The 24,140-nt window shown below is 62.8% G+C and overlaps 4 protein-coding genes across 10 annotated transcripts; 3 read left to right on the forward strand and 1 right to left on the reverse strand.

Annotated features, from left to right (window-relative positions):
- Positions 1-388: 388 nt before the first annotated feature.
- TBL3 (transducin beta like 3) lies at positions 389-7,060 on the forward strand. Its single transcript, XM_032145315.2, has 22 exons — positions 389-555; positions 2,369-2,420; positions 2,510-2,605; positions 2,689-2,736; positions 2,850-2,991; positions 3,075-3,159; positions 3,240-3,410; positions 3,499-3,574; positions 3,657-3,750; positions 3,841-4,022; positions 4,117-4,258; positions 4,365-4,423; positions 4,520-4,623; positions 5,124-5,271; positions 5,364-5,594; positions 5,666-5,736; positions 5,824-5,980; positions 6,051-6,109; positions 6,267-6,370; positions 6,457-6,528; positions 6,621-6,779; positions 6,860-7,060. Exons 1-22 carry the CDS (start codon positions 515-517, stop codon positions 7,039-7,041), a joined length of 2,475 nt encoding a protein of 824 aa, XP_032001206.1. The 5' UTR covers positions 389-514; the 3' UTR covers positions 7,042-7,060.
- Positions 7,061-7,223: 163 nt separating this feature from the next.
- NOXO1 (NADPH oxidase organizer 1) lies at positions 7,224-12,501 on the reverse strand. 5 transcript variants are annotated; one of them, XM_058433994.1, is made up of 9 exons: positions 12,420-12,501; positions 9,403-9,704; positions 9,228-9,308; positions 8,960-9,035; positions 8,671-8,848; positions 8,301-8,485; positions 8,094-8,207; positions 7,729-7,846; positions 7,259-7,653 (listed from the first exon to the last, which is right to left on the reverse strand). In XM_058433994.1, the coding sequence occupies exons 2-9, from the start codon at positions 9,466-9,468 to the stop codon at positions 7,359-7,361; spliced, it is 1,113 nt and encodes a 370-aa protein (XP_058289977.1). In that variant the 5' UTR covers positions 9,469-9,704; positions 12,420-12,501; the 3' UTR covers positions 7,259-7,358. The 5 variants fall into 5 exon arrangements, with proteins under 5 accessions (XP_032001207.1, XP_058289975.1, XP_058289977.1 ...); XM_058433991.1 differs by having other exon boundaries at positions 8,945-9,035; XM_058433993.1 differs by lacking the exon at positions 12,420-12,501 and adding an exon at positions 10,292-10,759 and having other exon boundaries at positions 8,945-9,035.
- Positions 12,341-16,023, forward strand: GFER (growth factor, augmenter of liver regeneration). Of its 3 annotated transcripts, none has more exons than XR_004246417.2 (4): positions 12,341-12,729; positions 13,000-13,196; positions 14,123-15,055; positions 15,213-16,023. XR_004246417.2 is itself a non-coding variant. In XM_032145317.2 (3 exons), exons 1-3 carry the CDS (start codon positions 12,472-12,474, stop codon positions 14,283-14,285), a joined length of 618 nt encoding a protein of 205 aa, XP_032001208.1. In that variant the 5' UTR covers positions 12,341-12,471; the 3' UTR covers positions 14,286-16,023. The 3 variants fall into 3 exon arrangements, 1 of the variants encoding a protein (XP_032001208.1); XR_004246418.2 differs by having other exon boundaries at positions 14,123-14,524; positions 14,869-16,023; XM_032145317.2 differs by having other exon boundaries at positions 14,123-16,023.
- A 3,565-nt stretch (positions 16,024-19,588) lies between these two features.
- On the forward strand, positions 19,589-23,939 carry SYNGR3 (synaptogyrin 3). The gene is made up of 4 exons (XM_032145319.2): positions 19,589-19,839; positions 21,608-21,845; positions 22,293-22,435; positions 22,524-23,939. Exons 1-4 carry the CDS (start codon positions 19,741-19,743, stop codon positions 22,731-22,733), a joined length of 690 nt encoding a protein of 229 aa, XP_032001210.1. The 5' UTR covers positions 19,589-19,740; the 3' UTR covers positions 22,734-23,939.
- The last annotated feature ends 201 nt before the right edge of the window (positions 23,940-24,140 follow it).

Here is a 24,140-nt window from a genome sequence, read left to right on the forward strand (position 1 = left end):
ACATGAATGCCTGTGAGATTACCCGGTTTATTCATTTACCTACGTTATCAAGAGCCACACTGCGAGCCCAGGGGCAGGGTCAGGTTGACGGCTCTACGCACGGACCGCACCCGACAGCTGGTGCCCCCAAATCCCAGAACGCCGAAAAGCAGGAGTAAACGCTGGCTACGAATGCCTTTTTATACTGGTATCAAAGAACCAGGCCACCAGCGATGCCACACCCGTCGATCTACCCCCACTGGCCCGCGAAGCACTCTCACGGCTCACAGCCCTCCCTCCAGGCCGGAAACGTCTCCGCCCGCTTCCGCTTCCCGATGCAGCCGCCACTGCCCGAAGCCAGGATGGCGCCAAGCGCGCGGCGCCGGCGGGGACGTCACAGTGGTCGCCCGCGGTGACGCCATCGCAGCGCGCCGGGAGTGTGGCGTTCTGTGAAGAGTTCGGTGCTAACCTCCCTCACGCGGCGGTGGCTGCCGGGACCCTAGCAGGTTTCAGCTGGAGCGGCGGCGGCGGCAACATGGCAGAGACCGCGGCCGGAGTGGGCCGCTTCAAGGCCAAGTGAGCCCGGAGCGCTGGGGCCGCTCGGGGAGGGAGCTGGGTTCGCAGCCGGCATAGCGGAGGCGCGCGTGGAGTGGGCACGCATTGGGGTCCATGGAGGCGAGAGGCTATGTGTGCGCCGGCCCGCAGGGTCGCGGAGGCTGCGGTGATACCAGGCGGGAGAGCCGGCCCCGACTGCTCTCGGGGAGGACGGCGATCGGAGCCCGGCCGCCGGGAGCAGCAGCGTGGGCTCATCGGGAAGCCGGCTATGGGGTGGAGTGGGGACCAGAAGTCCCGATGAGGGGAGGAGAGGGCTGAGCCTAGGTCGGGGCTGGTCCCGGGAGGCGGCGGGAGGCGGAGAACCACCTCTGAGCAGTCGGCCTGGGGACCTTTCACCCGCGATCCCTCTTCTCCAGGGAGCAGGGAGAATGCAGGAGAGGGGCGGGTCCGCAGAAGCCCAGGAGGCCCTGAGTGCTGTGCCCCATCACTCCCCAAACCTTTGCGGAACAGCAGGGCTGGTGCCCCCGCCCTGGCAGCGCAGCCTCATGGGATTATCGTTTCCACTGGCGGCTGTGGGGCTTTGGTTGTGCCAAGCACTGGTAAAGGAAGGTCCCAGGCTGGCAGCACCGCCGTGGGAGGGTCAACTGGGCGCGGGGGCGGAGGGGCTGCTTTCGTTCTGGCAGTCAGGCTTCCAGAAGCGCAGTGAGCCAGGCCTTGACATCTGGGAAGAGAAGCCCAGGCCGCATACAGGGAACCCGTCCCAGAGGCTGGGACAGGAGCAGTGGGGTGCACTGTGGGCCATGAGAGGGAGAGAAAGCAGAGGCAAGGGTGGCAGAAGCTCTTCTGGGCAAGGTCTGGGAGGTGTGTGGGCAGAAGGGAGGAGCTGACGCAGGGCAGTGACATCTTCAGTTATGTTCTGAAAGGTACCTGGCAGCAAGGTTAAGAGGTAGGTAGGGGAGGCGGGGCGCCGTGGCTCACGCCTGTAATCCCAGCACTTTGGGAGGCCGAAGCGGGGCGGATCACGAGGTCAGAAGATTGAGACCACGGTGAAATCCTGTCTCTACTAAAAATAGCCGGGCACGGTGGCGGGCGCCCCTAGTCCCAGCTACTCAGGAGGCTGAGGCAGGAGAATGGCGTGAACCCGAGAGGTGGAGCTTGCAGTGAACTGAGATCGCACCACTGCACTCCAGCCTGGGCAACAGATCGAGACTCCGTCTCAAAAAATAAATAAATAAATAAAAAGAGGTAGGTAGGGGGCCCAGTGAAGAGGCCAGAGTGGCTGACCAGATCCTGCGATGGCCTGGACCAGGTGGAGGCAGTGGAGAAGGAAGGAGGAGGGGCACGAGTGAGGTCACAGAAATGACAGCTGCTCGTGGGCCCCGGGCTCTGGGCAAGCCTGGGGATGGAGGGAGGAGTCAGGGAGGGGAAGAGGTATGCCAGACCTCAGGGATGAAGACACTGGGAGGATGTGCTCTGGGCTGGCTACCCAGGCCTGGCCACCCACCGCCGGCAGGGGTGTCCCCAAGGACCCCCCTGGCTCTCACTGGGGAATCCCTGGGAGCCCTGGGCTGTTGGGCTGACTCCACCTGACACAGGCCCACCCCCTACTGCCTCAGGGATCACCAGCCAGCTCCGGGTCTCTACTTCTCAGTGACGGGGGTAGCTACAGCCCCCTGCAGTACTGCTGGTTCCACCCCATGCCCTGTCCCTGCTGTTGCCCAGAAACTCAAGGGCAGGGGCCATTGGGGTCACCTCGAGAGGAGCACCCAGCACAGGGCTGGGCCCTGGGGACTGAGGGGTGGGTGGTGCTCATTCACCCCTGCTCTCCTTCCAGCTATGCTGTGGAGCGCAAAATTGAACCTTTCTACAAGGGCGGAAAAGCACAGGTACCAGCCTGGGGAAGGGCAGGGGGGCGGGCAGCCAGAGGCCATGGTGGGTGCCGAATGTTGCCTGGCTGAGACCTCTCTGTCCCCAGCTGGACCAGACTGGCCAGCACCTCTTCTGCGTCTGTGGCACCAGAGTCAACATTCTGGAAGTGGCCTCGGGGGCCGTGCTGCAGAGTCTGGAGCAGGTGAGCGCAGCCTGGGTGGGTGAGGGGCAAGTGGAGAGGGCAGCCCACTCACACCGGGCTCTGCACACCACTCTTTCTCCTAGGAGGACCAGGAGGACATCACTGCCTTTGACCTCAGCCCTGATGACGAGGTATGTGTGGCGGGGCCTGGAGAGGACCGCTCCAGCGCCTCCCTCCCAGACTGAGTCCAGAAAGATGTGAGCAGGGTATTGCTGCCCCTCTGCTGACCTGTACCCTCCCCCAGGTGCTGGTGACAGCCAGCCGGGCACTGCTGCTGGCTCAGTGGGCCTGGAGAGAGGGCAGCGTTACCCGCCTGTGGAAGGCGATACACACAGCCCCCGTGGCCACCATGGCCTTCGACCCCACCTCCACTCTGCTAGCCACAGGTAGGGCCCTGCTGTGCAGGTGGGTAGTAGGCACAGATGCAGGGGCTTTGGGCATTCCACCCCCTCACCTTGCGTTCCCGCAGGTGGCTGTGATGGGGCCGTGCGCATCTGGGACATCGTGCGGCACTACGGGACACACCACTTCCGAGGCTCGCCTGGTGTCGTGCAGTGAGTTGGAGGGTGGAGGGGCAGGGCAGAGGCACCGCCCAGGCTGCACAGCTCACCCATCCTGTCCCATCCGCCCGCAGCCTTGTGGCCTTCCACCCGGACCCTACACGCCTGCTGCTCTTCTCCTCGGCTGCGGATGCTGCCATCCGCGTGTGGTCACTGCAGGACCGGTCATGCCTGGCTGTGCTGACTGCCCACTACAGCGCCGTCACCTCACTGGCCTTCAGCGCCGACGGCCACACCATGCTCAGGTCAGCAGTGGGCCCTGGTAGGAGGGGGAGGCTTGGAAAGTGGGGGCTGAGGCTAAGACCTGATCTGAGGTTGCTGTTGCTCCTGCAGCTCCGGCCGTGACAAGATCTGTATTATCTGGGACCTTCAGAGCTGCCAGGCCACGAGGACCGTGCCTGTGTTTGAGGTGGGGATGCCTGGAGGCCACAGCTGGTTGAGTTGGGTGGGGACGGGGCATGACAGCAGCGTGTGACCCAGTTCGTTTCCAGAGCGTGGAGGCCGCTGTGCTGTTGCCAGAGGAGCCGGTGTCCCAGCTGGGTGTGAAGTCCCCAGGCCTGTACTTTCTGACAGCTGGCGACCAAGGTGTGTTGGGCCGGGACACAGGCAGGCGGTAGAGGCTGGGGAAGGCCTGTGGACCTGAGAGTCTCAGCAGCCCTGTCCCCACCCACACAGGCACTCTGCGTGTGTGGGAGGCAGCTTCCGGGCAGTGTGTGTACACGCAGGCCCGGCCACCGGGCCCTGGGCGGGAGCTGACCCACTGCACCCTGGCACGCACCGCCGGCCTGGTCCTCAGCGCCACTGCCGACCACAACCTGTTGCTCTACGAGGCTCGCTCCCTGCAGCTGCAGAAACAGGTGCACACCTGCCCTCGCTCAGTCTGGAGGCTGCGGGCACCAGCCCTCCTCTTGCACAGGTCCTGGCTCACATCTGCCCCCTGCCACCCCGCAGTTCGCTGGCTACAGTGAGGAGGTTTTGGATGTCCGGTTTCTTGGGCCCGAGGACTCCCATGTTGTCGTGGCCTCCAATAGCCCCTGCCTGAAAGTGTTTGAGCTGCAGACATCAGCCTGCCAGATCCTCCATGGCCACACGGGTGAGTGGGGTCAGCCCGCCTGACACCCTGGGAGCCGCCTGTGTCCGTTGCTTGCTTCCCTTCCCCCGTCTTGTTGTGTGACCTATACCTCCCCACAACATCTCAGATATCGTCCTGGCCCTGGATGTGTTCCGGAAGGGGTGGCTCTTCGCCAGCTGTGCCAAGGTGAGGCGCCCTGAGAGGTAGGGGCAGGGGCATCAGGCAAGGAGGCCACACAGTAGGCCCACAGACCAGCCTCTCTCCTCAACTCCCTGTCCCCAGGATCAGAGCGTCCGCATCTGGAGAATGAACAAGGCTGGCCAGGTGATCTGCGTGGCTCAGGGTGCCGGTCACACACACAGCGTGGGCACCGTCTGCTGCTCTAGGTAGTGAGTTGGGGCTGGGCCCAGGGGTGTCAGGGAGGTGGAGGCCCAGGCCTGTCAACAGGGGCTGCCGCTCAGGGAGCTGGGGAGGCAGCGGCAGCTTTGGCTTGCTCTGAGGCTCCAGCCCGGAGATGTGGAACAGAACAGGACAGGAGAGTCCCTGGGTGCCTCGGGGGCAGTCCTCAGAAGTAGCCCCGGCGAAGTGGTTAAAGAGGGAAGGGCATTAGACAGAGAGAATGACCCTGCATGAGGCCCAGGTGGAGAGGTGACCCCTGCATGTAGGCCCAGGGTCCTGTGGCTGGGGCTGAGCCACCCGGTGCTGTGGGTGGACAGTATAGGCAGGGCTTGATCCTACAGGTGCCTGGGGGTGACCCAGGCCAACCCGCATGCTGGGACAGGCCCCGTGGTCTGGACCGTGGGCTCCCAGGCTGGCCCTGTGGGGAGCTGGCCATCAGGGCTGGCCGGGGCTCAGCTGTGTCTCTTCCTCTCCTGTTGGGTCACAGGCTGAAGGAGTCCTTCCTGGTGACAGGCAGCCAGGACTGCACTGTGAAGCTGTGGCCTCTTCCCAAAGCCTTGCTGTCCAAGAACACAGCCCCAGACAACGGCCCCATCCTTCTGCAGGCCCAGACCACTCAGCGCTGCCATGATAAGGTGACTCCATAGCCACTGGGGTGGGGGTGTGGCCGAGCCCTTGCTGGGGGAAGATGGGGGGTTGCTCAGCCACCACCTTCTCCCACTGCCAGGACATCAACAGCGTGGCTATTGCCCCCAACGACAAGCTCCTGGCCACAGGCTCACAGGACCGCACAGCCAAGCTCTGGGCCCTGCCGCAGTGCCAGCTGCTGGGTGTCTTCTCAGGCCACCGGCGTGGCCTCTGGTGTGTCCAGTTCTCTCCCATGGACCAGGTGCTGGCCACGGCCTCAGCAGATGGCACCATCAAGCTCTGGGCGCTCCAGGACTTCAGCTGTCTCAAGGTAAGCGGTGCTCCAGGCCCTCCCCACCTCCCGCCCTGGTGACATCTCATGCCCTACCCTCCACCTTGCAGACGTTCGAGGGGCACGATGCTTCTGTGCTGAAGGTGGCCTTTGTGAGCCGTGGCACGCAGCTGCTGTCCAGGTGAGTGGGCTGGGGCGGGGCAGCGATGGAGTGGGGGGTGGCAGGGGGACCTGCCTGATGCTGAGCCTCTCCCCACCCCAAACCCAGCGGCTCGGATGGCCTCGTGAAGCTCTGGACCATCAAGAACAATGAGTGTGTGCGGACGCTGGATGCCCACGAGGACAAGGTCTGGGGGCTGCACTGCAACCGGCTGGATGACCGCGCCCTCACTGGGGCCAGTGACTCCCGAGTCATCCTCTGGAAGGTTGTGGGCCCCAAGGGCAGGGAAGAGTCGGGTGGAGTGGAGGCCCCATCTGACCCCAGTCTAACCCCAGGATGTGACCGAGGCGGAGCAGGCAGAGGAGCAGGCCAGGCGAGAGGAGCAGGTGGTCAGGTAAGGCCAGGGCAGTGGCGCCCCTCCCTGCATCAGCCCTGCTCTGTGCTGTAGGGAAACTGAGGCTGAGTGTCAGGCTCGCTGCCTGCTGACTCCAATGGCTCTGCCTGCAGCCCCAGCCAGCAGCCCTCAGTGGCCTCTCCTCCCCTGCCCGCAGGCAGCAAGAGCTGGACAACCTGCTGCATGAGAAGCGGTACCTGCGGGCGCTGGGCCTGGCCATCTCCCTGGATCGGCCCCACACCGTGCTGACTGTCATCCAGGGTCAGTGCTCACCCCGGGGGCGAGGGGCTGGGTCTTCGGACCACTGGGTTCTGCTTTCCCCAGCTCAGCCTTCCCTTCTCCCACAGCCATCCGGAGGGACCCTGCGGCCTGCGAGAAGCTGGAAGCCACCATGCTTCGACTGCGGCGTGACCAGAAAGGTTGGGGGCCGGTCAGGGTGGGTGGCCCGGTGGGTAAGGGCGAGTCACGGCAGATTGGCTGGGCAAGACGATGAGGGTCCTGTTGCCCACAGAGGCCCTGCTGCGCTTCTGCGTCACGTGGAACACCCACTCGCGGCACTGCCACGAGGCCCAGGCCGTGCTGGGTGTGCTGCTGCGGCGCGAGGCCCCCGAGGAGCTGCTGGCCTACGAAGGCGTGCGGGCAGCGCTTGAGGCCCTGCTGCCCTACACTGGTATGTGGGCACAGCCTGGGGTTGGGGGATCCTGGTGGGCATGTGGACCACCCGCCTGACCTCCCTCTGTCCAACCCTAGAGCGGCACTTTCAGCGGCTCAGCAGGACCCTCCAAGCCGCCACTTTCTTGGACTTCCTGTGGCACAACATGAAGCTGCCTGTGCTGGCCGCCGCCCCCACCCCCTGGGAAACCCAGAAAGGCGCGCTCCCCTATCCGGTGCGGTCTCTCTCGGTCCATCCTGAACCCCTGGAAAACCCATAAAGGCCGCTCTCCTAGCCGGCTCTGTCTCTCTGGACTCCAGTCCAGCCCCCACCCTGGCCACCACCCTACCTAGCCAGCCAGAAGGGCACTGGAGCTGATGGTCTCGGCCCTGCCACGCCCATCCCGCACCCTGGCCTGGCAGAGATCCAGCCCGCTGCTCCGCACGCTTAGACAGTGGGGGGTCATTCAGAACAAGCTTTACTGAGAGGAACAGCAAATGGCCCCCTCCCATCCCTGCTGGCCAGGGAGATCCGCCCTCCCCGCTCCTCCCCAGCCCTGGGATGGCGCGGTGCATCCCCTCATCGGGATCCTCGCGCTCACTGCTCCGTCGTGGGGTGCGGCACAGGGTCCACGCATCCTCGAGAGGGGCCCTGGCGCCGTGGGCGCCGCTCCAGGGCCCTGCGTGTGACGGTGCAGCAGCGGCTCTGGATGGCGCCCGGCGAAGGTCGGGTGGGCACGGTGGGGGGAGGGGCGGTGGCCTGGGAGGGTTCTGGGAAGCCCCAGGCCTCACCCGCAGGGTTGTCTCCGCGGAACCCCGTCCTGCTCAGGAGCGCGCCCAGCCCTTCCGGCCGCAGCAGCACCGCGGGGAGTAGGCCCGCCCGGTCGCCGTACCTGCGAGGGGCGGGGTGTGGTTAGGGCCCCGCCCGCCTCAGCTAACCTGCCCTGCCCACGCCCTCTCCCGCGTACCTGCACAGCCACCAGCCGCGGTCTGACGTTTCCAACACGTGCACGCGCGCCCCCGCGGGCACGGACAGCTCATCTGCGCGGCTGCTCTCGTAGGCGCGGGAAGCACAGAACTGGGGACCTGGTGGGAGTGGGTGTTTGGAGTCACGGCGGGGCCACAGATGCCAAGGCCCGCCCGCACCCTTCTCCACATTCTCCTCGCTTGAGTCTGCTGACGGCGGGGCCGCTCTAAAACCGGTTCGGGGCTTCCTCTAGGTGCGGAGACCAAGCACGGGCTCCTGGGCCGCCCTGTTCGCGGTGCTTCTGGCCCCGTCTTGCCACACGGTCAAGCCGTAGTGGTGGCGTGAGGGGTGGGGTTAGGTTCATACCACTGCTCCCTAGGGACGGGCCTCCCTCCCGGCCCTGGCCCGGGGCCACCTCCTCCAGGTAGGGCGCTGGAAACCAGGCCGTCTGCTGGTCTTCGTTCTCCACCAGCCACCAGCCTGTGCGCAAGAAGCGGGCAGGGACTCAAATCTCGAGGCTCCCTCGGGTCCAGGAGCAGAGGGGCAAATCCCTGGGTTCTTGTCGGGCCCTACCTGAGGGATGCCGCAGCAGCACGTCCAGGCTCTCCTGGGCCCGCGCCTGAAAAGGCCGATCCCACGTGTCCTGGGTACAGAAGGGCTGCAGGCAGCGCAGGCTCTGAGCCTCCAGACTGTGGATGGAGAGGCGGCCCGCAGCGCGCGAGAGAGGCGGCTCCTCTGGGGTGGGCAGGATCACCCGGCTGGGAAGGGCAGCCCGTACGAGTGAGAGGTAGGCGGATAGGGAGGGTGAAACTGGGGGCGCCACCCCGGCAAGACCGCCAGCCTCCCACTCTCTGCCCCTATTCGCTGGCTGTTCCCCACCACCCTGGACCTCTCTCAGCTCCAAACACTGCTGCAGGCTAGGAGTTTGGGGCGAGTCAGGCACCTGCCGGGTGGCAGCGCGGGCTCCAGGTCCAGGGGTTGTGGTGCGAAGAAGCCAGTGATCGCTGGGCTCCGTGCCACGCGCTCTGCGGTCGCCAGCAGCCTCCGAGAATAGGTTTCCAGCAGCTGCAGGCGCGCCAGGCCGCGGCTCGTGCGCCCCACGCGTGCCAACAGTGGTGCATCTTAAGGCACCACAAAAACGTACTGTGATACTCCGCTTTGGGCTTTACTGGTCCCTGGCGCCCCCAGGCAAGCCACCGCCTTCCCCGCCCCCGTACCCAGGCTGGCCTGACCGAGAAGCTTTGGGAGAACGCGGTCAGATCTCCGCAGCAGGCCTGCCTCCACCGGGAAAGTCTCCTTGAGGGTCTTCTGAGGGCGGGAACCGGGGCATTGGTCTTCCAGAGCCCACTGTGCACCCTTGAGAGGGCGGGGTCCCTCACCCGGATGGCAGGGGCTGGGAGCTTCAGCGGGAACGAAGGGCCTCCAGTGGGAGTCACTGATGGGAGGCAGCAGGGTGGGGAAGCTGCCACCGCGGCATCAAGGTGGCCCAGGGTCACTCACCTTGAGCCGCCTGAATTCATCCCAACTCCTGCGCACGAAGGTGTCGCTGCCATCTGACCAGCGCACGGAGAAGGCAAACGTCTGGGGGACAAAAAGTTGGGAGTGCCTTGGAGCTGCTGGTCCAGGCACCCGCTTCCTATGCCTTGGGGCCACTAGAGACCCAGCCAGGTCTTACTTGGAGCCTCTTGACCTGCACCAGGGCTGCCCCTTGCACTGAAACTGGGTATCGGGGTCCTGCCATGGCTGTGGCCTCCAGGCTGCAGATTCCTGAAATGGGCGAGGACGCTTCTGCCTCCCTGTGCTTGAGAGGGCTCTGGGGGACCCAGAAAACCGCCTGGGATAGAATCCTGGCAACGCCTCAAGCCTGTGGGGTCCTTGTGGGGCCGCCCCAGCTGAGTCCTTTGCAGCTTTCTTGCTGTCCCCTAAGCCCACGATCTGGGGGCAGGAGCACAGCGATTGGGGGACTTCCAGGCAGAGCTGCTGGGAGGAAGAAGAATGAGCTTTCCAGCCCTGGAGGCGTGCAAGACTGAAGAAGGGGCGGAGGGTAGGCGGGACTGCTGCCTGGGGCCCTCCTGCCTGCCTCTGGCCACAGGAGGAGGGAGGAGAAGGCAGGGCTAATCAAAGCACTGCCTGTCCTGCCCACCTCTCTGGATTCCCCTACACTGTGAGGTAATTGCCCTGCCAGGGTGCGCCCAACAACTCTGTCTTTGAACTGGCCTGAGGATTTCTGTGCAGAACCAAGGACTCGGCGCTTACAGCTTTAAGTGCTCTGTCTGACTTAATCCTAATGCTGGAAGAAAGGTCTCTTAATGTCCCCAACTCATAAAGGAGGAAATGTGTGTTAAATGCGTAATTATTGTGAGCTTTTCTGTACATGCTGGGGGAGGGGCAGACCTCACAGGCTCACCCCAGGGGTTCCCCTGCAGTGAGGAGACTTGGGGTAGGAGAAAGAGGGCCCATCTGTGCAGTCACTGGCATTTGGTGGGTGGGGGTGGTGGTCAGGGAAGTGGTCACTAGGGCTGTTTTGAGAACCACCTCTCAATTCATGATTTGCCATGACTTACTGCAAACATGGCCTGGGCAGAGGCTCGCCCAGGTGCCCCACCTCTCTGGCTGCTTCCTTATAGTTCGGGCTTCGGAAGCCACATTCAACCCTGGCACACTGTGGTTCTTCCTGGTGCTGGGGCCACCAGTTCTGTGATGGGATGCCCCTACTCCAGCCCCTTCAGGGAGCAGTCAGCCTCTGAGGCATCCCTCCAGGAAGCTGCCCTGGCTGCAACAAAGGGCCTTTGTGTGTCTGTCCCACCAGCACTCTCTCTGAGGCCCTCAAGCTGTTCCTGGTCTTGGCATGGGCAATGAACACCTGCTCACGTAGGGCTGATCTGCAGGGTTCCCCCAGCCAGCTGTCACCTTCTCCTTGTCTCAGCTGAGGGCCCAGCTGACCTGGTTGGGGTCCAGCGTGTGAACCCAAGGGAGACCTTGTTCCCCGGGAAGACAGGAGAAGCTGGGGAGGATTTATTCACAAGCAGAGGCCTAGAGGGATTCTGAGGCTACTTGCCTACCCCAGCTGACAGCCCCTGCCCCACACCCCATCAGCCCTGCGTGGTTTCCACTTTTTCCTCCCCTACCCTCTTTTCTTACCTGAATAGTACAACCACCCCACCCTCTGTCTGTATGCTCCTCACTTGCCCCTACAAAATCCACTCCAAGGAGAGACACAGTGCCTCTCACCTGTAATCCAAGCACTTTGGGAGGCCGAGGCAGGGGGACTGCTCGAGCTGAGGAGTTCGAGACCAGTCTGGGCAACAGATTGAGACCTCCATTTATGCCCCCTCAAAATACAAAAATTAGCTGGGCGTGGTGGCGCATGCCTGTAGTCTCAGCTACTTCAGAGGCTGAGGTGGGAGATCACTTGAGCCTAAGCAGTCGCGGCTGCAGTGAACAACATTGTGCCACTGCACTCCACCCTAGGTAACGGAGCAAGACTCTGTCTCAAAAAAAAAAAGAAATCCACTCCCCGTATGATAGCCAGAAGAATCTGCAGCAAACTGAAATGGGATCAGATTGGGTAGCCTTGCCTAAAACTGTCTAGCATCTTCCCTCCTACCCTTATAATAAATTCCCAATCCCCGCAGCTGCTGACCAAGTCTTTGGTGGGCCCCTGCCCGTCCCTGGATCTCCCCTCCCACCTTACAACCCTCCCTAGCGTCCCACTGGCCTTTTTGTTCCTGGAAAATGCCAAGACCCTGCCACCTTGGGCTTGGTCTCGAAGGTGCTCCTCTGCTGATTCCTCATCCTTCAGAAAGAAAGACCTCCTCAAGGAGGCCTTCCAGATTTACCACACCCTGCAAGGACCCACCAGTTTGTACGTGAACATTTATGAGTGTGAGTCGTTTTTTTTTCCTGTCTTGACCACTGGATTATGAACAGAAGAGGTCAGGGAACAGAACTGTGTTCCCTGGTCTGCCGAGCACTTGGAACGGCGCTTGGAACAGAGCGGTCACTGCACAAATACACGAAATGTATAAAGGAACGCAAGGAGGCAGAGGAATCCCAGAGGCCGCTCCAACCGGGAGCCCGACCCCTCATCCCAGGTTCTAGGATCCGCGACAGCCGGCGGGGGGCGCCGGGGAGCCCGTTGCCATGGCGCCGGGGAGGGGACAAGAGCCCAGGACCCTAGCGCGCCGCAATCTGTGCGGTCACGCCCGGCCCGCGTTGAGAGGGCGCTTGGCATCCAGCGGGTGGACGCGCCCCTCAGCGGAGGGCACAGAGCCTGGCCGCAGGCACGCAGGACACTCAGAGCGGAGCGATGGGGACGTCGCGGGCCACGACACGGACTTTGCCTGGGTGTCAGCTCGGGTCCACAGCGCGGCCGCGGCGCACCTTCCGCCACACACTGCTCTTTTACTGGAGAAAGCGAGAGGGCCGCCACGGACGGCGCAACCCCGGCGTGCGCCGCAGATCGAGGCCTGAGGGCGCCAGCAGGTTCCAGCCCTCCTGCTCCGTCCCGGCCCCTGCCCCCGGGCCCGGCCCCGCCCCGGCCAGCGCCGCGGCCTCTGGCTCCGCCTCCACACCGGCCCACGCGCCAGTACCCGCCCCCGACTCCGCCCCCAGCCCCCGCTCGGGCCCGGCTCCCGCGAGCACGGCGCGCGCCTCCGGCTCCTACGGCCGCGCGCTGGCCTGGAGGCTGACCTGGAGGCTCATCTGGAGGCCGAGCTGACCCGGCAGGCCTTGCGCGGGCAACATGGCGGCTCCCGGCGAGCGGGGCCGCTTCCATGGCGGGAACCTCTTCTTCCTGCCGGGGGGCGCGCGCTCCGAGATGATGGACGACCTGGCGACCGACGCGCGGGGCCGGGGCGCGGGGCGGAAAGACGCGTCCGCCTCGGCCTCGGCGCCAGCCCAGGCGCCGACCTCCGATTCTGCGGTCGCCGAGGACGCCTCCCGGAGGCGGCCGTGTCGGGCCTGCGTGGACTTCAAGACGTGGATGCGGACGCAGCAGAAGGTGCAGATCCCTGCCCGATTTCTCCCAGCCCCGCGCAGCCCCTGCCCCCGCCCCCGCCCAGGTGCCCCGGCAGAGCTCCCCAGGGTTGCCTGTCCCTGAACCTTGCCCCCAGGGTAGGCCCGGCCTTACAGCCTTCATCCGCGCGTGGGTTGGATCGTCTGCAGGACTTTGGTCGGAGTCCAGTGGGCCACCGGCTGGGCCGTACAGGGGGGAGCTTTGGGCGCTTCTGGTCGGAGAATGAACTCACTTTCGGTGGGCCTGCTTCCGCAGCGGGACACCAAGTTTAGGGAAGACTGCCCGCCTGATCGCGAGGAACTGGGCCGCCACAGCTGGACTGTCCTCCACAGCCTGGCCGCCTACTACCCCGACCTGCCCACCCCAGAACAGCAGCAAGACATGGCCCAGTTCATACATTTATTTTCTAAGTTTTACCCCTGTGAGGAGTGTGCTGAAGACCTAAGGAAAAGGTAAGATGTGTTTGCACGCAGCAGAGCTTTGCACTGGAGCCTGGGCCTGGGGCTCCTGGCTGACATTATAGCGGGGAACTTAGAGAAACGGATGCAGAGGTGGCAGAAGTTTGGTGAGGAGCAGAGACCTCCAACAGGTGAGGACTGGGGCTATCGGAGCCTCCTCCTCTCGTCTCAGAAGCCAAGCTGCCGGGATCTGCTGCTGGGTACTGCTCCTGCCACAGCCACAGACAGGGCTCCCAGGAAGGGATTCCCTGCCTTGTCTGGCACTGAAGGCGGCTCCCCGCAGGTTAGGGAGGACTCCACTTTGCCTGACTTCTAGAGCAGGACTGCTGGTTTTAAAATCTTGGAAATCCACTGCTTTTGCTCCCAAGAGCCACCTTTTCCTCACTGAGGCATCCAAGAGCCAGCACTGGCCCTTGTAGGTGTTTCTAGGCCAGATGTGTAGGACAGAGCTGCCATGGTTGCCGTAAGCCTGGTCAGTTAGAATGAAGTCTCTTGCTGAACTGACACACCTGGGCCTGCCCTCAGGTGCTAAGAAACAAGTCCAGTTTTCAGTTACAAGGCTGTGCCCAGCCCCACCCAGGCCACACTCTGCCTGGGGCCAAGGACACTGGATGCCGCTTCCTGGGTGTTAGGAGCTTATAAAATTGCCAGGTCTGTGCTGTAATGTCTTGCTTTGAGGCCTTGTCAGAGTTTGCCAAGCTCTGCAGGTGGGTGTTTGGGCAGCCCTGGGAGTTCATCACACCCAGGGAGCTGCAGAGTCAGCCCTGTTCTGGGAATGCCTGTCCCTTGGAGCATAAGGGCACTCCCAGGTGCAGCTCACAGCAGTGCCCCAGCTCTCCTTCCTTGGGAGCAGACAGGAAACTGGCAGGGGCAGTGGAGCCGCTGCGTCCTCCCATTCTTTACATGCTCTCCCTACACAGGCTGTGCAGGAACCAGCCAGACACCCGCACCCGGGCGCGCTTCACGCAGTGGCTGTGCCACCTGCACAATGAAGTGAACCACAAGCTGGGCAAGCCTGACTTCGACTGCTCAAAAGTGGATGAGCGCTGGCGCGACGGCTGGAAGGATGGCTCCTGTGACTAGAGGGTGGTCAGACAGCCCATGGGACAGCTAGCCAGGCGTGGTTGGATAGGGGCAGGGCACTCATTAAAGTGCATCACAGCCAGAGCCTGTTGTGTCTCAGCTGGGTGGTCCCCAGGACACTGCCCATGGGTACCTGCCCTGCCCCTTTTAGGTTTGGAGCTGAAGTGGAGCTGCCCACAGCAGGCACCCACTGGCCTCCTTCTCAGTGGAGGCCCCAAGGAGCTGCAGCTGAACTGCAGGTGAGGGAAGGAGGAGCAGCCTGGGCTGCCCCTTGACATTCAGGATGTGGCTTCCTGCCCACCGCATACCCCGGCGCCTCACTCCTCACACGGGAAGACAGCGGGCCTGGCTGGGCATCCCTGTGCCTGTCCCTGGCAGCCAGGCTATTGACTTCCCACTATGCAGCCAGGGATGCCCCTGCCCCCCATGGCTCTGTGCTGCTCACTTTCGGGGGCTCGATTCTCCACTCTGCTCAGTCCCTACAGGGAACGCTCAGGCCAGGTCTTTCTGAGGGTCCACCAGCCATCCTGCCCTCTCCCTGCCTGGCACGTGCCTGCCAGCGTTGTGTCATGTCTGTCCACAGCGGATTCGTGGGGCTCGCTTCCTCAGAGTCTGAAGCCCAAATGAAACGTTGAAGTGACTGAGAACCTGGCTTCAGTGTATTTTCTGCTGGGGCCGAATAAAGCAGTGGATGGGGCCTGTTCCATCCCTCTGTGCTCAGCTGCATTTCCTGCCGGGGTCCTGCTTCCTCAGGAGAGAGAGAGCCCAAGGTGCGGGTGAGCCAGGAACAGCAAGGACTCTGATTGGTTGGGGCAGGGGTCCAGAGTAGCTGATGTGGGGGTCCCAGGAGTACTGGGAGGCCAGACGGCACGAGGTCTCCCAAGGCCCCAGCAGAGCCGTGGCTTCTAACCCCAGCTCCCCTGACAGGAAGTTCTTGGCGGGTTTGGAGCCAGGGGGATGGCATGGAGTGAGGTGGCTTTGAAGGGTCCTCTGGCTGCTGAGCTGGGATGAGGCAGGTAAGGGCGGAACAAGAGGGCTGGTGAGGAGGCCGGGGCAGTCACCGAGTGACCACCGGGGGGAAGACCCACCCCACGGCAGGGACAGACGCAGGGTACATTAAATGGAGAGCCAGAGAACTCAGGGGGTGAGGATGGAGTCCGAGGAGACTGCTGGGAGCCGCCGTGCATGTCAGAGATGCAGAAGGCTGAGTGCAGCAAGCTGGGGGGTGACTGGGACCCAGCCTTGGGCCTCCCCAGCCAGAGCAGCCCAGCAGCAGTGTGTCCTGTGGCCATAAAACTCCAGGGACCTCTGTCGTCCAGGAGGCTCAGCCTTTCCCTGGGCGCAGGCCCACCTTGGCATGGCCTCCTCAGGCCTCTGTGGAGGGAGCTGCTGTGTCCCCACCAGATGGGCCCTGTGGGGCTGCTGGCTTCTGTAGAGGCTGCCCAGAGGGGCCGGGTGGCACAAATAAGAGAGGGGAGATGGGGGCAGCCAGGAGAGAAGGTGTTCCTTCTTCGCCCAGACACAGCGCGCTTCTCTCTGGCCCTTCCCGAGGCCTGTGAGTGCCTCAGGAAGCAGCTGCGTCCTCTGGTAAGGCTGTGTTCAGCTTAGGAACACACCGCCTGTATCTGCTGTCCCTCCCCTGCCCCCCCCCACCACCTTCCCTTTTTCCCTGTCTTCCTTAAAGTTTCACTCCTGAATAAAACTTCACTTTGCCTTAGAATCTGTTTTTCTTTTTGTTTTTTGTTTTTTTTTGAGACGGAGTGTAGCTCTGTCACCCAGGCTGGAGTGCAGTGGAGCAATCTCGGCTCACTGCAATCTCCATCTCCCGGGTTCAAGCAATTTCTCCTGCCTCAGCCTCCCGAGCAGCTGGGATTACAGGCGCCCACTACCACGCCCTGCTAATTTTTGTACTTTTAGTAGAGACAGGGTTTCACTGTGTTGGCCAGGCTGGTCTTAAACTCCTGACCTCATGATCTGCCCACCTCAGCCTCCCAAGGTGCAGGGATTACAAGCGTGAGCCACCACGCCGGTCCAGAGTCTGTTTTTGAAGGCATCCAGGCCAGTGGAACTCTGTAGGGACCAGCCCCACAGGGTCGGTGGGCTTCTCCCTGTGTGCCGTGACTAGAGAGTGTAGAAATAAAGACACAAGACAAAGAGATAAAAGAAAAGGCAGCTGAGGGCCGGGCGCGGTGGCTCACGCTTGTAATCCCAGCACTTTGGGAGGCCGAGGCGGGCGGATCACGAGGTCAGGAGATCGAGACCACGGTGAAACCTCATCTCTACTAAAAATACAAAAAAATTAGCCGGGCATGTTGGAAGGCGCCTGTAGTCCCAGCTACTCCGAGAGGCTGAGGCAGGAGAATGGCGTGAACCCGGGAGGCGGAGCTTGCAGTGAGCCGAGACACCACCACACCCCAGCGGGGGGGAAGGAGGACCCCTCCTCCCAAAAAAAAAAAAAAAAAAAGAAAAGGCAGCTGGGCCCGGGGGACCACTACCACCAATGCGCGGAGACCGGTAGTGGCCCCCTGGCTGCACTGTTATTTATTGGATACAAAGCAAAAGGGGCACGGTAAAGAGTGTGAGTCATCTCCAGTGATAGATAAGGTCACGTGGGTCACGTGTCCACTGGACAGGAGGCTCTTCCTTGCCTGGCAGCCGACGCAGAGAGAGAGAGAGAAGACAAAGAGAAAGACAGCTTACGCCATTATTTCTACATATCAGAGACTTTTAGTACTTTCACTGATTTACTACTGCTATCTAGAAGGCAGAGCCAGGTGTACAGGATGGAACATGAAGGTGGACTAAGAGTGTGACCACTGAAGCACAGCATCACAGGGAGACGGTTAGGCCTCCGGATAACTGCGGGCGAGCCTGACTGGTGTCAGGCCCTCCATAAGAGGTAGAGGAGCAGAGTCTTCTCTAAACTCGCCCAGGCAAAAGGAGACTCCCTTTGCCGGTCTGCTAGGTAGCGGGTGTTTCCCTTGACACTTAGGCTACCGCTAGACCTCGGTCCGTCCGCCTGGCAACGGGCGTCTTCCCAGATGCTGGCGTCACCGCTAGACCAAGGAGCCCTCTGGTGGCCGTGTCCGGGCATAACAGAAGGCTCTCACTCCTGTCTTCCGGTCACTCCTCACTATGTCCCCTCAGCTCCTATCTCTGTATGGCCTGGTTTTTCCTAGGTTATGATTATAGAGCGAGGATTATTATAATATTGGAATAAAGAGTAATTGCTACAAACTAATGATTAATGATATCATGTATAATATCTAAGATCTATATCTGGTATAACTTCTTGTTTTATATTTTATTATACTGGAACAGCTCGTGTCCTCGGTCTCTTGCCTCGGCACCTGGGTGGCTTGCCCCCCACAAACTCTATTGCAAGGAAAGGTTCTGGCTTTAGCTGGTGTTCCCGAGCTGTTGACACGCAGACCAAGGGAGTTAGCACAGAGGGAGAGACCCCCACAGGATTGTGCCCTGGGTTCCTAAGGCTCACAGGTCACAGAGGAGGGACCCATGAGGTGGGAGGAAAACCAGGAGGGAGGAGGACCTCCAGGTGGGGCATAGTGGCTCGTGCCTGTAATGCCAGCACTTTGGGAAACCAAGGTGGGCAGATTACTTGAGGTCAGGAGTTCCAGACCAGCCTGGTCAACATGGCGACACCCCGTCTCTACTAAAAATACAAAAAAAAAAAAAAAAAAAATTAGCTGGGTGTGGTGGCACACCTGTAATCCTAGCTACTCCAGTGGCTGAGGCAGGAGAATCGCTTGAGCACGTGAGGCAAAGCTTGCAGTGAGCCAAGACTGCGCCACCGCACTCCAGCCTGGGTGACAGAGTGCGACTCTACCTCAAAAAATAAATAAGTAAATAATAAATGAGCCAACAGCAGCATCAGACTTGCCCCTGGGATTGGCACGGAGAGGTCAGTGGCAACCTTGAGTTTAGGTGGCGGTGGGAGCTGATTCTGCCGGGTCTCAGAGGGAGAGAGAGGAGGGTGTTGCAGGCAGAGGATGGAAAACTCGAGTTTGCTGCTAAAGGAAGCAGTAACGTGAGGCAGCTGGAGGGGAGGTGGGGTCGACAGTGTTTGGCTTTTTAGGAGAAAGTGCAGCATGTCTGGGTGCTGATGTTAGTGATGAAGTAAAGGAGAATGAATGACACAGAGGGGAGGTCTGTGGCCAACGGGTGAGAGGGGTTGTGATCGGACGCACAGTGTGATGGACTTGGACCACAGTGAGTAGCGCCTCTGGCAACACCTGCTCTGCCCACCTGTGCCCAGCAAGGCTGAAGAATGAGCTCCAGACCAGAATCAATGAGTTCCAGGGGGGCTGGGCCAAGCAGCACCATCTGTGCACCTGGTTGGTGTAGCAGGGACCTGGGTTGCTTATTATCTGAAGAACAGGGTGGTAACAGTCTCTGCCACTATACAGGTAAAGCGCTTGGCGCTGTAAATGCTCAGTCAGTGCAGACATCTCAGTGCTCTAGACAGAAACCTAGGAGTCATCTGAACTTCCAGCCTGCTAGGAACATGAGGAGAGAGACCTTGTTGCACCCAAGGCTGGGGTCTGTGGAGGGGACTCAGCGGGACACAGGGCAGCCAGGCACCACCCCCACCTGACTCCTAGTCTCTGATGCCTCTCCCTGCCCTCGATTCCAGACTAGGTGCTGCAAGTGCGCTGGGGAGACCCAGGAGTAGGGAGGGCATTGGGAGCAGCAGCACCTGGCCACGGGCAAGGAGCAGAGACACCGAAACCAACACTCCCAGCGGCTGCTGGCCACGGTGGCTCTGCCCCCTCCCTCAAGAGGTGCTCCTGGGGCCGACGCCTTTCTTCCCACCAGACCCTCCCCGCCAGAGGCTAGAACCTGCTGATAGCAGCTAGAGCACAGTGGGAGGCCATGAGAAAGACCCCAATTATCCATCTGGTCTCCCCGGGACCAGGGCTAAGGAGCCGGTCCCCTCTCCCGTGGGTTGGGGGAAGATGCTGCAGCCCATGGACCTCCTACCCCTTTACTCTCTCACCCAGGGGCCCTTCGCAGAGGAGCGGACTCCTCCTGTCTGTCCTCCCGGCTACAGCAAAGTCTGCGCCCAGCGCCCGCGCCCCACCCTGCTCCCTGGGGACCTGGCTGGCGGGTTCCTGAGGATGATCTCGATCTCGGGACAGGGGCAGGCAGGTGAGGGTGGAGGATGGGAGGTGGGCGCGGCGGAGGGAGAGGAGGGACCCGGCCCCGCGCGCATGGACCCAGCTGGGGGCGCGGGCGCGGCCCCGCCCCGTCCCGCGCGTCCCCGCCGCGGCCGGCGCGCGCTCCCGGGAGGCGGCAGCGGCTGCAGCGTCGGTAGCATCAGTAGCATCAGCATCAGCATCAGCATCACCGGCAGCGGCAGCGGCCTCGGGCGGGGCCGGACGGACGGACAGGCGGACAGAAGGCGCCGGGGACGCGCGTCCCGCCCGGGCCGGCCATGGAGGGCGCCTCCTTCGGCGCGGGCCGCGCGGGGGCCGCCCTGGACCCCGTGAGCTTTGCGCGGCGGCCCCAGACCCTGCTCCGGGTCGCGTCCTGGGTGAGTGGTCCCTGCCCGGGCCCCCGCTCCCGCCCCTGCCTCGCGACCTTCAGGCCCCTCCCCTCCCCCTGCCCCCTACCCCCTGCCCCCTGCTTCTCGCCCCCCAACCTCACTCACTCTCATCCTCGCCGGCCCCTCCCCCGCCGGCCTCAGGTTGCGGTGACGTCACCGGGCAGGGCGCGCCCACCTGCAGGCGGGGGAGGGGCCGGCGGCGCCGGAGAGGGACCTTGAGAGGTCACCGCCGGTCGCCCCTACCCCTACCTCCTCCCCGGGTCTAATTCCAAGTCCTCTCCGCAGCCCTTACTCTGTTTTTCTGGTTCTCGTGACTTGGAAGCAGGGACGGGGTGGGGACGGGATTCGCCGAGGGGCAGGAGGGGGCTGCGGGAACCGAGAAGCGCCTCCCCTTCCCCCGCACACACACACTCTGGGCTCCTTGGCAGGGAGCCTGTCCCCTGGCCCCCAGTTCCAGCTGTGAGTTGAGGGAAGAGAGGCTCTGGGCTGGGAGGGCTTCCTGGCGGCGGTGTGGGAGGCAGGTTTGGGAGCAGCCTAGTCCACTGGGGCGTCCCTGGGAGGGCCCTGCTGCTCCTTCCCTCCGGCAGGGGAGGTGGCAGTTGGGTGCCGAGCTCTGGGTTTTGTCCAGGTGGCAACCTCTGGGCCAGCCGCACCTCGGCGTCTGTCTTGGAGGAGGGCGGTGCCCACGATGGGGCAGGGGCTTGACCTCCCTTGCGGAGTGGCTCTGACCAGACCGGGAGGCAGGACGCTGCGTTTTGATCCGAGCGCATGTCCGACTTGTGGCCCACTCTTGGGGACAAGTGCATGTCCCGGCTTCCCCCTCGGCTCGGTCTCTCGGAGCTGGAGCGGGAAAGGAGCGAAGGGATGAGGTTGAGGCTGGAGGTCTTTTCTTGGAAACGCAGGGCTGCCCCGTGCAGCGCTGGTTAAAATGACTGCGGTCCCGCTCATGCCTATCTCCCAGAACTGGTGGGCAGGAGGCATTGAGGTTTGACGGAACCCCAGAGGTCAACGGTGTCATCTTTTCAGCCCAAACACTTACAGGTGATATTAATAATCAGTCACGTGGGGGCCGTCATCCCTCGGGTACCCACCACGTGCAGGAAGCTGGGTGGACATGTCTGTCCCAGCACTCCATGAGCTGTGCCCGTCACCCTATTTGCATGCTAGAAAACAGGCCAGACCGTTCCCAACCGCGCAGGGAGCAACAGCTCCGCTGCCTCCATACCCTCCCTCCCGCCCCGCTCTGCCCGCTCCACTCTCACCTCCCCTTCGCCGTGCCGGCTCCTGCCCGGGAATCGCGGGCCCAGGTGAAGGCTCCTGTTCCCACACTCTTGAGTGGGCTCTGAGGGGATTCCACGGGCCCACGCGGTGCAGAGTACCTGGCTTGAATCAGCCCCGGCTTTTGTCAGCCGTGTGATCCCGGACAAGTCACTTCACCTGTTGGGGTCCCAATGTCCCCATTTATAAAGAGAATAAGAACAATGGCGACCCCACGGGGACTTTCTGAGGATGTGGTGAGGGGACGCATGTAAAGTGGCTGTTTAACACAATGTCTGGGCATAGTAGATGCTCACTAAACGGCCCGTGTTGTCAATAATTACTAAATACGCGAGGGTTTGGGAAAGGAAGAGGTGACACCGCCCCCCACCCAGATACGGGCCTGGGAGCGCAGGGACAGGCCCAGGGGCGTGGGCGCCCGAGGTGGGCTCGCAGAGTTCGGGTCGCCGCAGGGCCCTGAGCGCCGCGCCGCACGCAGGTGTTCTCCATCGCCGTCTTCGGGCCCATCGTCAACGAGGGCTACGTGAACACCGACAGCGGCCCCGAGCTGCGCTGCGTGTTCAACGGGAACGCAGGCGCCTGCCGCTTCGGCGTCGCGCTGGGCCTCGGAGCCTTCCTCGCCTGCGCCGCCTTCCTGCTGCTCGATGTGCGCTTCCAGCAGATCAGCAGCGTCCGCGACCGCCGGCGCGCGGTGTTGCTGGACCTGGGCTTCTCAGGTGGGCGGGGCCGGGCCGGGGAGCTGGGGCCTGGGGCGGGGGCTGGGGCGGTGCACCTCCCGGGTGGGCGGGGAGGGGGCGGGGCCTGGGCAGGGAACACCGCCGGAGCTTCTAGCTTGGCGTGGCCATGACGAGAGGCGGGGACTGAGGCAGGGAGTGTCAATGGGCCTCCCGGGTGGGCGGGGAGGGGGCGGAGCCTGGACGGGGAGCGCCGCGGGACTTCGTAGGTAGGCGGGGCCCGGGTCTGGGCGGAGCCTGGGCGCGGAAAGGGGCTGGCGCTCCCGGGTGGGCGGGGTCAGCGCAGGGGAGGGAGGCGGGACCTCGCGAGGTGCGGCGAGCCCAGGCGAGGCGCCCCAAGCCTCGGGGCCACCGACCTTTCCTCCTCCGGGCGAGGCCGCCGTGGGCCACCGCGTGGAGCGTCGCCCTGACGCGCCGCACTGTCCGCAGGACTCTGGTCCTTCCTGTGGTTCGTGGGCTTCTGCTTCCTCACCAATCAGTGGCAGCGCACGGCGCCAGGGCCGGCCACGACGCAGGCGGGGGACGCGGCGCGGGCCGCCATCGCCTTCAGCTTCTTCTCCATCCTCAGCTGGGTGAGTGCTGGGCCCGGGAGGGAGGGCGGGGCGAAGGGGCGGGCGCTCAGCTGATCCCGGCTGACCCCGCTGACCCCGCCCCGCGCAGGTGGCGCTCACCGTGAAGGCCCTGCAGCGGTTCCGCTTGGGCACCGACATGTCACTCTTCGCCACCGAACAGCTGAGCGCCGGGGCGAGCCAGGCCTACCCCGGCTATCCGGTGGGCAGCGGCGTGGAGGGCACCGAGACCTACCAGAGCCCGCCCTTCACCGAGACCCTGGACACCAGCCCCAAAGGGTACCAGGTGCCCGCCTACTAGCGGCTGGCAGGCACAGACCAGGGCTCCAAGGCCACCCCACCAACGCAGGCCCTAGGGTCTCCGGGACCTCCCTTGGGTCCTTCCAGCTCAGCGCCAGGGATAGAGTGGGTGGCCGCTTTGGGCCATCCGGGGCCAAGAGGGGGTTGACCCTCGCGTGTCTGGGCTGTCCCCTGCCAAGTTCCCCCAGTCCCTCAGTACCTGGCCCCAGGACTGAGGTCCTTAGAAGGGGATAGCACTGCCCAGGACATGTGTCCCTAGCCTGGAATGGACTGGCCTGGGGAAGGCATTCCCCTCTTGGGCCACACCTGCTCACTCTGGAGTCTGGGGTCCAGCTGCCCTCTACGATCAGGTGCAGGGGCTGCCCAGGACAAAGCGGGGGCAAGGGAAAGACACCACCCTCGCCCCAAGACTGGGGATCCTGGCCACTGTTCCCATCCCATGTCTCTGTGGGTAGTGACTGTCTCGTTTCTGTCATGGTGGTGCGTCCCGTCCGGAGCCACTCTCCACTTTCTCTCACAGGCTCCTAGAACAGCCCGGCCCTGTCAGTGTTGTGATCATGGTCCAGTCTTAGGGTTTCACCTCCTAGTACTCCACAAGCTGCTCCTCTGTCTGTGACCCCGGCCCCTGCCCAGGTGTGGGTGGTTCTGGCCAGGAAGGCACAAGGTAGCTGTGGGCCAAGACACCAGCCCTGTCCCAGCCCTTCAGTAAGACCTTGCCAGGAGAGGAGAAGGATGCCTGGGTGCCAGGCAAGACAAGCCCCTCAGCAGGAGAGAGGCCTAGAGGCTCCAGCTGGCCACCGTGCCCCACCAGATGGCCCCTGTGTGGTTCCCTTTACCTTGGCTTCCTGGACCAGTCCCTGCCTCTCCACCTGCATCCAGCTTCCTGGCCTAGTCCCAGGTTGGAGTCCCTCTGCGTAGCTGACTACTCATGCATTGCTCAAAGCTGGCTTTTCACATTAAGTCAACACCAAACGTGGTTGCCACATTTCATCAGACAGACACCTCCCTCTGGAGATGCAGTCGAGTGACAACCTTGTTACATTGTAGCCTAGACCAATTCTGTGTGGATATTTAAGTGAACATGTTTACAATTTTTGTATATATCACTCTCTCCGTCTCCTGAAAGACCAGAGATTGTGTATTTTCAGTGTCCCATGTTCCGACTGCACCTTCTTTACAATAAAGACTGTAACTGAGCTGACTGAGACCTGGACGCTCCTGGAATCATTTCTACCCCTTCCCTTCTGGTGCCAGGGATTGGGATCTGAGAGGCACCAGGGCCCCACAGGAGGGGACGGGGAGGTAGAGGCCAGGCTGACCCCCAGGCTCTGGAGGCTCCAGGTCCACAGGTCCCCACCACCACGTATCCCACTAGTCTGGTTCTCTGAAATGCTGCAAGACCCCTTGT

The sequence above is a fragment of the Hylobates moloch genome, unplaced genomic scaffold, assembly GCF_009828535.3.
Source record: "Hylobates moloch isolate HMO894 unplaced genomic scaffold, HMol_V3 SCAFFOLD_23, whole genome shotgun sequence".
NCBI lineage: Eukaryota > Metazoa > Chordata > Mammalia > Primates > Hylobatidae > Hylobates > Hylobates moloch.